General features: G+C 37.8%; 1 protein-coding gene across 6 annotated transcripts in view; it reads left to right on the top strand.

The window, feature by feature from the left end:
* The window catches only part of BRD7 (bromodomain containing 7), a 49,350-nt gene that overhangs the window by 21,939 nt on the left and 14,272 nt on the right, over nt 1–13,139 (top strand). For all 6 annotated transcript variants that reach the window (XM_006048949.3, XM_044931830.1, XM_044931831.1 and 3 more), the window contains 3 exons: nt 1,836–1,980; nt 5,547–5,657; nt 12,264–12,448. In XM_006048949.3, coding sequence (XP_006049011.1) covers nt 1,836–1,980; nt 5,547–5,657; nt 12,264–12,448 — 441 coding nt within the window. The remainder of the gene's footprint in view (nt 1–1,835; nt 1,981–5,546; nt 5,658–12,263; nt 12,449–13,139) is intronic.

The following is a 13,139-nucleotide window of genomic DNA, read 5'->3' as shown; positions in this document are numbered from 1 at the left end:
GCCTGGTGGGCCACCGTCTATGGGGTCGCACAGAGTCGGACATGACTGAAGCGACTTAGCAGCAGCAGCAGCAGTAATATCATCTTTGGTCAAATAAGTCAGACTCTATATTAAAATGACTAATTTTAGGGAGTCTAGATAATTTGCTCTGAAGAGGTCCACCAGAGATGCTTTGTGGTGTTATTCAAGTAACTTCTATGGACAGTATGCATTTGGATCTTAAGTTCCAAACTGGAACTTTTTGCTTATTCTCAATATTTTTTACTCTTACAGCTAGGTGTCCTGCTGGGAAGAACCAAAGCAGATACACACACACCAGAGTTCAGATTCTAACTCTGTATTTTATCAGATTTATGACCTAAAACAAATAATATGACCTCTGAGCCTCAGTATCCTCATCTCTTAAGTAAGAATACCAGCTCCTTGATGGCTTTTGTGAGCATTGCTACTGCTGCTGCTAAGTCGCTTCAGTTGTGTCCAATTATGTGCAAACCCATAGACGGCAGCCCACCAGGCTCCCCCGTCCCTGGGATTCTTCAGGCAAGAACACTGGAGTGGGTTGCCATTTCCTTCTCCAATGCATGAAAGTAAAAAGTGAAAGTGAAGTCGCTCAATCGTGTCCGACTCAGCACCCCATGGACTGCAGCCCACCAGGCTCCTCCATCCATGGGATTTTCCAGGCAGGGGTACTAGAGTGGGGTGACATTGCCTTCTCCCTTTGTGAGCATTAGATATAAAAATACATCAATTCTCTACCACTGTGCCTGGCATGTGGTAAATTTATTTTTTAAATTGCTTCCATTATTATGACTTTTTAAGCATTTTTAATGCTGTGGTTATTTGGAGTAAGAAAGCTTTGATATGCCAAATTTCCAGAGGAAAATAACAGTCTAATGAACTAATCATATAGAGCAGTGGTTTTCAACTCTGTCTATCCTGTAAGTACCAAAATTCAACCCTAGAAAAATCAGTGCCTGGACCACTCTTCCTCCCCAAAGAGATTCGCATGTAGTGGGTCTAGTGTTAGCGTCCCACCACACCGGAATTCTTTTTAAAGCTCCTCTCATGATTCTCATGCACAGCCAGAGTTAAGAACCTATGATAGAAAGCACTGGGTCTCAAGTTTGGAGGTATTATGATAACCTTTTTAATGTCCGTTTTTTGAGCAGTCCCCTACACACACGATAGAAGTTATACCCATTAATTTAAGAAAATATATATGGTTGTCCTTTGGTATCCACAGGGGATTGATTCCAGGAGCCCCCGTGGGTACCAGAATCCAAGGATGCTCAAGTCCTTTACATAAAATGGCAGCAGTCCAGTGAACAGTCAGCTCTCATATCCACGTTTGGGAAGCTCACAGATACAGAGGGCCAGCTGTACTCATGAGGATGCAACAGCTCTGTGACCCGCCAGGAGACCAAGCCTAGCTAGAAACCAGTGTGGAAGACTGCAGATGTGCATTTTAGTTACTACTTCTGCTTTTTCTCTATGGTTAATAAAAAATACATAGTATTAATCTCCCAGAGTACAAGACATTTTTTAGTTAGTCTAGATTTCTTATTTTGTTTCATCTTTCCCTGTGTTGGAGATGTTGCAAATTAATTAAGCTGCATATTTTAAAAGATTCTGTCTTAAGGGTACAATTTATATGTAAAGCATCTGAACCTTATTAAATAGTTATTAGTCTTTAAAATCATTAGTTCAGTTTTTAGTGAAAAACATATTAGCCTGCTACAAATTCTACATCTGAAGGATTTCCTCTGACTTAATACTCCTTGACCAGTAATTTTGTTTGTAGTAGAAATAAAATTGCTTTTTCCCTGTCTTCACAGAAAAGACCCAAGTGCTTTCTTTTCATTTCCTGTGACTGATTTTATTGCCCCCGGCTACTCCATGATCATTAAACACCCAATGGATTTTAGTACCATGAAAGAAAAGATCAAGAACAATGATTACCAGTCCATAGAAGAACTGAAGGTAACTTGTTATTTATGTTGTATTGGAGAATAGACTGAGCTATGCTACAGTATCTGTTCAATTAAGAGTCAAGCTTTTGGATCCCGTGTATGCGAAGTCTTTGTAGAAATCTGCATGTCTGGTATTCAGGGTCATTCTCAAGTTTATTTTAATATCCAAAAATCTGTATTTTTTTTGTCTTAGAAAACATGTTTGAGTTTGGTGATAGAAAACCAGACAAAATAAGTCATCTACTGTCTTTTATTTTGTGGATTTTGGTAAAATTTTGAAATTCATGTGTCCTATGAAATATTTTCTCATCCTTTAAAATGAAAATGTTTGATTTTAAATTTCAGACGAATACAGGTAAAATTGATAGTTTTTTAATTGAAGTATAGTTGATTTACAATGTTGTGTTGGTTTCAGGTGTACCACAAAGTGATTTGGCTATATATTTTTTTCTTGATTATTTTCCATTATAGATTTTTACAAAATATTGAACAAAGTTAGTATTTTAATGGAAGTTGATTTAGAGTAGTTTCTGTTTCTGTTTCTGGACAAGTAAAATAGAGAATAAATTGGCTTGTCCAGAAATACCAAGCAGAAGTTTAATTATGTTTTCTAGTTTGATGAAAGTGAGTTGCTCCCTGAATTCACTTTGGCTATATTTTTTTTAGCATATTTTCTTCAACATTCAGCAATAAGAAATTTTAAAAATACAAGTAAAGAACCTACAAGCCACGAAGATGATACACGTGCCTAGTGTTATAGTTGACGTTTTTCTACCTTTACATGGCAGCTCACTCCAGTGTTCTTTCCTGGAGAATCCCAGGGATGGGGGAGCCTGGTGGGCTGCCGTCTATGGGGTCGCACAGAGTTGGACACGCCTGAAGCGACGCAGCAGCAGATGCTGATTTCAGAGTTAAACTTTTCATTTTAATCATCCTAAGAAAAGGAGCCGTGTGTTTTCTGTTTTAATTTGCTCTGTACCAAACCACCATAAACTCAAGTGTTTAAACAGTGTGTCTACTCTACCTTTGTTTTTTTTTTCTGAATGAATATTGCAGTGTTTTCATCTGACCCAAGGATTAGACCCTAATCATTTATAGAAGGAAAATAAGACAGTAAATGTTATCTTTACTTGGTCTCTTTTTTTTGTTTCATGCACATTGATTAGCTGAATTTTATGAATAATACTAGCATTTAGTTCTGTCTTTACTATCAGTTTGAATGTATATTTCACTCTGAAAAACCTGAATTATATTCTCTTGTATTCAGAGAAACAAAAATTTTTCTCAACTTTTCATCTGGTGAAAATTAAGCTAAAACTGTTTATTTCAGCATGTTTCTGATCTTATTATTGCTTAATGGAAAATTTTTCAGTTTTTTTTCCTTTCCGTGACATAACTTTCCTTTGATCTTTCCCTTACGATGACAAGAGAGAGTAGAAGTATGCCCACTGAGTATTTTTGAGCAAATGGTCAAGATTTATCATAATTAAAATGAATAAGTATTTTTAACTTTGGAGTTTTCTCAGGAAAATTCAAAATATATTTTTTTCTCAGGAAAATTCAATAGCGCCATGTAATGTTTAATTAGCTTATCCAGCTCATTAAACTGTTTAAGTTTGTTTTTTTTTTTTTTTTAATACTTAGAAGTATGCAGAAGGGTCATTCAACTTTATGAAAGAACAATTGCCATTACACAAAAGTCCAGTAAAGTCTAGCACATGACAGTTAAGATTCATGGAATAATAGGGCTTCCCTGGAGCCTCAGTGGTAAAGAACCTGCCTGCCAGTGGAGGAGTGAAAGCCACTCAGTCGTGTCTGACTCTTTGTGACTCCATGGACTATACAGTCCATGCAGTTCTCCAGGCCAGACTACTGGAGTGGGTAGCCTTTCCTTTCTCCAAAGGATCTTCCCAACCCAGGGATTAGATAGGAGATGCAGGTTCAATCCCTGATCCAGGAAGATCCCACATGGCATAGAGCATCCGAGCCTGTGCTCTGCAAGGAGAAGCCACAACGCTAGGAGGTCCATGCATCACCACTAGAGGGTGGGCCCTGCTCTCTGCACCTGGAGGAAGCCCACGCAGCAACCAAGACCCAGCACAACCAAAACTGTTACTAAATAAATACATGATTTTTAAAAGATTCATGAAGTAATGGATCAGACCTGTAATCTGTAGAATGATCCAGTACTTTTTCCAGTTATAGGACCAGTGGTCATTTAGTGTGGTAGTCATCTAGTTTGTCTCCCCTCATTTGCCTCTCCTTCCCCAAATATATATTTAGTCATTTTAATGGAATGGAAGCTTTTCAGAATATCTATAGCAAAGGTTCTGAACCTGGGGTCCTTTGGGTAGCCATGGATGAGCCTTTAGAGGGATCAAGAATTTTATAAAATTACATACAGGGAAATTTTGTGTTCACCTTTGTATTACATGTGTGTGCTTGAGGAGTGGATCCATAGCTTTCCTCAGATTCCTAGAGATGATGACCTCACAAAATCCTAACTGATTGGAGACTTGGCCAAGAACTGAGGATCCACATATACTTCGTCTGCTTTAAATTTAATACCAAATTTATTGTGACACTTGACTCAGTCTTCTCATGTACTTTTAAATAATATTCAGTCTACCTGTTTTCATTACATTAAATGTTCTAAGCTGTCATCACTAGTTATTAAATAGTGGGGCTTAAATGTTTTAAATTCAGAGGAGATTGAGGGTCAGATTCTTTTTTGTTGAGTTTTTATCATTTTTATTTAGTAAGGCCTTGGCATAATCACTCTCACATTTATACAATGTAAAAATTACTTAGCCATGAAAATATGCAGTGGAATTGAGTTCCCTAGCACATGTGCATACTTTGAAATTTAAACCAAAAGTACAGTTTTGATAGTTTGCCTACTCTGGTTACATGTTGTAAGTCTTTGAAGTTGTATGGTTTATTTCAGGTTGGCGTGATTTTGCAACATTCTGCAAATTATATTTAGCTTATAATAGTATCCAAACACTTAAAAGAAAATTAGTGTAAATGTTTTGCCATTTGCTCAGTTATTTTGACTCTGGTAGGAAATATTGTCAAGATAATTTACAATTATCCCAGTTTTCAGTCAAGATCCAAAATAAAACATTTAATTCATCAATGGATAATTAAGATGTTTGTTTTTAAACTAAGGATTTTTTTTAATTAAATGAAATACTCAGTAATTATTAAATGTAAGATAGAAGTATTTTCTAATTTTCTTTGTGTGCAATAATATTATACTGAAGAAACCCATTTTAAAATTTTATCTCTGAATCTAAAGTTTATGCAGTTACTATAGAATGTTTAAGAATTTGTAAAGGAATGTAGTAGGATGTTAAATTAATTTAGCAGTATTTGTTTTGTTAGTTTTAAAACTTAATAAATTGCTATTAATGTTGTTTAGTAAACAGAAAGATGGTGTTTTTTTACTGGTTTGTTTTTGTTTGTTTGATGGTTGTTGTTTTGAGTTTTTTGAGGACCTGCGTAATTTTAGACCAGGACAGGAGGGTACTTTGTTTTGTCTTAATGCATTCCTCCCTAATATTTTCTCTGCAGGATAACTTCAAACTAATGTGTACTAACGCTATGATTTACAACAAACCAGAGACGATTTATTATAAAGCTGCGAAAAAGCTGTTGCACTCAGGGATGAAAATTCTTAGCCAGGTAAAGGAAATTCTTTGTCATAAATAATAATTATTATAAATTTTATATTCCTTTGATTTTGTTCATAGTGATACAGATCCAATACAGTTCAGGTTTTATTTTATAGACGGGTTATATTAAACTAGGAAATATTAAATGAAAAAAAACTTTAACATAGAGAAGAAAATTACAGCAGGAAGATTCTCATTTGGAATTGATAGAAATAAATATTGGCATTCACTTGTAATTATTTATTTGAAAGCTGTTGAGTTGGTATTCATCAGATAGACTTATATTGACTGTGAAACAGACATCATCTTGAATTCCAGGACAGGATAGATTACATGAGTTATGAAATCTTTTGGAAGGAAAGCACCTTATTTCCCTTTGCAGGGGTGGAAGCTAATGTTCTGGTGAAACACAGGATCTCCTTCAGGTAGAAAGAAAGGAAATAGACAAATGAGGAATCACTCGTAATTGTCTGAAAGCCACCTCCCCACAGGAGCAGATTCTCCCTTGAAGAACAAGAAGCGATACATAGTAAGGTGTGTGAAGTGGGAGAAATGTATGTAGAGGACACATCATTATCATCATCAAGCTTCATGAGGAAGCTTACACAATAACTTATTCAAAACAAAGATGCCGCAGATAGTGGCAAAGAGTGACAGGAGTCTCATTGCAGAGCTGTGGCTGATGAAATTGAGTGATCACTTGCATCTACTGGAAGAGGAGGAGAACTCACCAGATGAATCACGTCTTGTGAGATTTTACTCACAGCTCTGAATAGATGGAAAATTAACTGAGACAAACCGTATCTTGGCAGGAAGTCAGAAGACTGGGTTCCAGTTTTATCTCTTTTCCACTAACTTGTGGACCTTGGGCCTCTGTGTTCTTATCTGTAGAGAAGAAGGTCTCCAAGATAATTGCTAGCATTAATATGCTGATTTTAGATAAGAGCTAGAGTAGGGAGTATACCAAGAAGAACAAGATAGAATGATTTTGCAAAAAAGAAAAAGAAATGGGTATGAGGAAGAGAAAGAAATCGGAATCAAGAGCTCAGGCTGAAATTGAGGGGAGTTGGAGGATAGTAGGAACAAGTCGTGCACAGGTGCACGTGGTTTTCCAGTTTTTGTGGTGATCATCTGTGTCATAATTGCACTCATCTCACACGCTAGTAAAGTAATGCTCAAAATTCTCCAAGCCAGGCTTCAGCAATACGTGAACCGTGAACTTCCTGATGTTCAAGCTGGTTTTAGAAAAGACAGAGGAACCAGAGATCAAATTGCCAACATCCGCTGGATCATGGAAAAAGCAAGAGAGTTCCAGAAAAACATCTATTTCTGCTTTATTGACTATGCCAAAGCCTTTGACTGTGTGGATCACAATAAACTGGAAAATTCTGAAAGAGATGGGAATACCAGACCACCTGATCTGCCTCTTGAGAAATCTGTATTCAGGTCAGGAAGCAACAGTTAGAACTGGACATGGAACAACAGACTGGTTCCAAATAGGAAAAGGAGTTCGTCAAGGCTGTATATTGTCACCCTGTTTATTTAACTTATATGCAGAGTACATCATGAGAAACGCTGGACTGGAAGAAACACAAGCTGGAATCAAGATTGCCGGGAGAAATATCAATAACCTCAGATATGCAGATGACACCACCCTTATGGCAGAAAGTGAAGAGGAACTCAAAAGCCTCTTGATGAAAGTGAAAGAGGAGAGTGAAAAAGTTGGCTTAAAGCTCAGCATTCAGAAAACAAAGATCATGGCATCCGGTCCCATCACTTCATGGGAAATAGATGGGGAAACAGTGGAAACAGTGTCAGACTTTATTTTTTTGGGCTCCAAAATCACTGCAGATGGTGACTGCAGCCATGAAATTAAAAGACGCTTACTCCTTGGAAGGAAAGTTATGACCAACCTAGATAGCATATTGAAAAGCAGAGACATTACTTTGCCAACAAAGGTTCGTCTAGTCAAGGCTATGGTTTTTCCTGTGGTCATGTATGGATGTGAGAGTTGGACTGTGAAGAAGGCTGAGCGCCGAAAAATTGATCCTTTTGAACTGTGGTGTCGGAGAAGACTCTTGAGAGTCCCTTGGACTGCAGGGAGATCCAACCAGTCCATTCTGAAGGAGATCAGCCCTGGGATTTCTTTGGAAGGAATGATGCTAAAGCTGAAACTCCAGTACTTTGGCCACCTCATGCGAAGAGCTGACTCACTGGAAAAAACTTTGATGCTGGGAGGGATTGGGGGCAGGAGGAGAAGGGGACAACAGAGGATGAGATGGCTGGATGGCATCACTGACTCGATGGACATGAGTCTGAATGAACTCCAGGAGTTGGTGATGGACAGGGAGGCCTGGCGTGCTGTGATTCATGGGGTCGCAAAGAGTCGGACACGACTGAGCGACTGATCTGATCTGATCTGATCTGTGTCACAGTTTTACATTTAAAGAATTGGCTTGAGGTGCAGATGTCTTGGTGTCTGTGTGCTTGGCTCTGAAAGTTTCTTGGATCCACTTAACTGAGGAAAGAAAAACATTTAGATTGATGATCATTCTTGCACTCCTAATATTTAGACAACATCAATTTCCACTCTTTCCTAAAGACTTGGGAAGCTGTAATGTAAGCCAGTTACCCATCTTTGGCAAAATATGCAGAGGAAAGGGGAATATAAAGTGTTTATCCCATCCTTTGCAGAAATACTCAGAATCCAAGACCAAGCCATATTCAAATTTTTTTAACCTGCAGATATTTATTTTTGTATTTGAAGCAAAGGTACACCCAACAAATGCAGTGTTCTCTCCAGAATATGCACATTTAATTTTTAGAATAAGGTTTGATTTGCAAACATAATATATCCAAGTAAATTTTTCAACTTTGATTTACCACTGTTTTCTCATCTTTAAATAATATAGTTAATACAAGATGCAAATTATTCCAGAAGCTCTTGCATTTTATTGGGGGTGGGGTGGCTGGAAGCACAAAAAAAACCTTCTGTCCACTTTCCCCTTTCTCTCTCTGTTGTCTTCCTTTCCTTCAGATCTCTTCCTGTTGAGGAGCCCTACCCATCCTGTGTTATAGCTTCCTGTTGACTATTCTCTCCACCCTAGATGGGAGAGATTCTTACAACAGTGATTTTTAAATGTTTAAATTTAGACCTTCTGAGTTACTCTTTTTAATAGCACATGTCCCAAGAGAGCCCAGCACACCCTTCCATGAATGGTGTCTTTTGAAAAATAACTGGTTTTTAATTCAGTGTAAAAGTTGTAGAGCAGTCATTCATCATTTTTTTCAGTTATACACAAATAGTGACTATTAGTAGATGTGTTATTTTTATAAAGAGTGGACATATGAAGAATAACTGTTTTGACCTCCTAAATAAATACTAAATGCTGTATTATATTTATAGTGACCTTGGATCAGACTAATCAGATTTCAAGTCCTGGCTGTGCTATTGAGACACTTATGTGACCTTAGGCAGGCCATGTGACCGTTCTCAACCGTTTTACCATCATATAAAATGGCGTAACAGTATTACTTACCTCACAGAATTATACCCTATGAGTGAGAGCTCAGTAGGTACAGGTTCGATACCTGTACTGATAGGTTATAGGTACACTGTTAGCCCCTTCTCCAGGGGATTTTCCCAACCCAGGAATCAAACGTATAGGTATAACACAATATAGGTATAGGTATAACACGTATAGGTATAGGCTAACACAATAGGTGGTAGCCATTAATAATAAATGGCAAAGAATCAACCCTTTAGTCATTTGTAAAATGGAGAATTGATAAACAGTATGCTGATTTGGAGACATTTTGGTTACCGAAAAAGAAAGACATTGCTTTTAAAGTTCAGTTCAGTCCAGTCCCTCAGTCATGTCCAACTCTTTGTGACCCCATGAACCACAGCACGCCAGGCCTCCCTATCTATCACCAACTCCCAGAGTTCACCCAAACCCATGTCCATCGAGTCGATGATGCCATCCAACCATCTCATCCTCTGTCATCCCCTTCTCCTGCCCCCAATCCCTCCCAGCATCAGGGTCTCTTCAAATGAGTCAGCTCTTTGCATCAGGTGGCCAAAGTATTGGAGTTTCAGCTTTTAAAGTAAAATTAATTAAACTCAACTTTTTTCCATGACTTGTGTTGAAATTTAGAAAATTCCTTTAATTGAATTATTTTAATTTGATGCATTGTTTTTTCTAAGTTTGAAAATATTCCTAATGTAGGTTCTGCTTTATAAAATTCTAGAATGGAAGTTAAAAGGTTACTGAGAACTTTGTGATCCAAGCCCATTCATTTAACCAACACTTAATGAGTACCTTCTATATGCCAGCCTCTGTTTCAGGTACTAGAAGTAGATGAGTAAAAAATGACTTAAGTGACATACACAAGAGGAAACACAAATGGCCACTAAATGCATATAGAAATAATCAAACTAATATTTTTAAGTACATATTAAAATAAGACCTGTTTTTAAAAATTAGGTTTTTTTTTGTTTTTTGTTTTTTGTTTTGATCACACCCCTAAGTTCCAGGGATTGAACCTGAGCCACCTACGGTAGAAGTTCCAGGTCTTAACCACTAGACTGCCAGGAAAAGTCCAGTATTTTTTTTTTTTTTTTTTATGGTACTAATCAGTTTGCCAGGGAGTCAGAGAAAATTTCAAACACTGGTGGAATGTTCAAACACTAAAAACTGTTAAAACTTTTCTGGGAAGCAGTTTAACAGTAAACATCAAAAGCCTGAAAAAATATTCATTCCCTTTGACCTAGTATTTTTACTCACGTGTTGGTCACTCAGTCATGGCCAACTCTTTGCGACCCCATGGACTGTAGCCCACCTGGCTTATCTGTCTGTAGGATTCTCCAGGCAAGAATACTGGAGTGGGTTGCCAGTCCCTTCTCCAGGGGATTTTCCCAACCCAGGGATCGAACCCTGGTCTCTTGCCTTGTAGCAGATTGTTTACCACTGAGCCACCAGGGAAGCTGTTTTACTCCTCTGATTTATTCTAAAGAGATAGGGATTCCTAGAGATTTTTATTTTTAATAGCAGAAACTTGAAAGTAAGAGTTTAATGTTCAGTAGGGGGTCATTAATTAGACCATGGGACACACAGGGGATAAAATACTATACAGTTACTTAAAATATTTTAGAGAATATTTAATGAAACAGAGGGGAGATATAGTTTATTAACTGAAAGAAAATTTGCTTATTCAGTATAATTCTGATTTGCTAATATGTGTAATGCTTAGAAAAATACTAGAATGTGAAATCTGTTAACACTTTTCCTCTCTAGATAATAAATTAACAAGGTTCTTATTTTCTCCTTTACCCATGTCTTTGTCTACAATAAAATTTATTATTTAAATAGTTTTGACATTATTTTAAAAATTATGGTGGTTTAGTCACTAAGTTGTGACCGACTCTTGCAACCCCATGGACTGTAACCTGACAGGCTCCTCTGTCTATGGGATTCTCCAGGCAAGAATACTGGAGTGGGTTGCCATTTTCTTCTCCAGGGGATCTTCCCCACCCAGGAATCAAACCCAGGTCTCCTGCATTGCAGGCAGCTTCTTTACTGACTGAGCTATGAGGGAAGTGCACTCTCTCTCTGCAGCAGCATTTGTATGTTATATATGTATTTATATATATATCATACATATTTTAATATAATTAAAAACTACAGTGCAGTAAAATTAGCAGGGCCCGTTTCCTGAGGCTGTCACAGTCTGCACTGCTAACACAGCAGAGTATGAAGAGAAAAGGCCCCATTATGAGATCCAAGAGGCCTGCTCTTAGTCAGTGGTTCTGGGACCTTAGTGGAGTCATTTAGCATTTCTGGGCTACATTGTTCTTATCTGAATGACCTCTGGTCCTTTCCAGTTCTAGTTTCTGTTACTCTGTAGAAGTCTTCCCTGCTGTTCCTATGTAGGAGACTACACTCCATATTTTGTCCATTGACAATGCAGAATTAAAAGGCAGAGTAGTTGCTAGGAACAAGTCTGCCTCTTTAACATTTGTCCAGAAACCACAGACTGTAAGGGATGCAATGGAAAATTCACATGTTTCACAGAATAGAAACAATACTTCTTTGGTTAGAACATTATGCCTTCTTAAAAAGAAACTCTGCTAGCAGCCTTTTCTCTTTGAGGCGTGTTTTCCCACAGAAAAATGCCAGTCCTCAGTGACCATCCCAGGATACCAAAATGTAAGAGATCTTCCCATATTCACATGCTTGTTTTAAATATCTAGTAATTCATAAATTTCAGAAGATGAACTGTTCTATTAAATATGAAGTTTTAACACACTATTCTACTAAACTTTAAATTTACTACTGCTAAGAATATTTAGTCTTTATTCACACATTCTCTCCTGTGAACTTTTTGATGATGCAATAAAGTTGCAAAGCATTCTCTTATGTTGGAAATTATCTGAATTAAGGAATAGACTTTATTGTCCTGGTTCCTAACTATTCTGCTCTGTTGGTAGGATTACATTTAATTGTTTTTCTTCCCTAATTAATGACAGGATAAGTGTAAACTCTTATGGGGGAAAATGCATTACTTTACAAATGAATGGCAAATACACAATAAGAATACTGCTGAATATTTTTAGGAGAGAATTCAGAGCCTGAAGCAGAGCATAGACTTCATGGCAGACTTGCAGAAAAGTCGGAAGCAGAGAGACAGGACAGACACCTCGCAGAGTGGGGAGGACAGCGGTTCCTGGCCAAGAGAGAGGGACGATGCTGGAGACGCTGAGGCTCAGGGCTTCAAGAATCCCAATAAGGAAAATAAAAAGTAAAGAATCTTTGGAATATTACGGTTAAGCTGTCTTTTCCATGCCAGTAATGGGAGAAAATACAATTCGGGGGCCTGCCTTGGGTCCATGGTTGGTTGGGTTTTGTCAGAGTCCATTTTGATGACCTGACACCCTTTTCTCATACAAAGCACAGTTTGTCATTGTCTAAACACAATTCAGAAAATAGTTCTGAATGTCTATTCTGTAGGGAAGTCATTTTAAAACCAGTAAATAGTCTCGAGGGACTCATGCTGACAGTGAGTTTATATTAATGGAGCTATTTAAGAAAAAGTTGTATATTCATTACCTCATTCCACAAAGGAGTTGAGCCCGTACTTAAGCCTAAGCACAGTTAAAGCTGCCTTCTGAACAGATGGGCTGTCTCTGAAATGTGTGCATGTTTTCCACCTAGCGTCAGCTGGTAGCAGTGTGAACCACGGTCCTTCCAGCCATCGGCTGATGTGGCCTGACTCAGTTGCGTAATGTGTCCATCCCGCTCAGCTGCTACCTACCTGCCCTGACTGTCAGCTCTGGGAGAGGGGTTTAGTTAGCAGGTTGGGACTCCTGCTGTTTCAGCACGACGTGAACTTGTGACAGGTTTTTCTTATATTTCTAAGATGTATACATTGTAATATATGTTTATTTTAAATTTTAAAAGTTGGACTTCAGTGTACCAAATTGTAAAACAAA

The sequence above is a fragment of the Bubalus bubalis genome, chromosome 18 (genome assembly GCF_019923935.1).
Source record: "Bubalus bubalis isolate 160015118507 breed Murrah chromosome 18, NDDB_SH_1, whole genome shotgun sequence".
Taxonomy (NCBI): Eukaryota; Metazoa; Chordata; class Mammalia; order Artiodactyla; family Bovidae; genus Bubalus; species Bubalus bubalis.
This window is presented reverse-complemented; position numbering and strand designations above follow the sequence as displayed.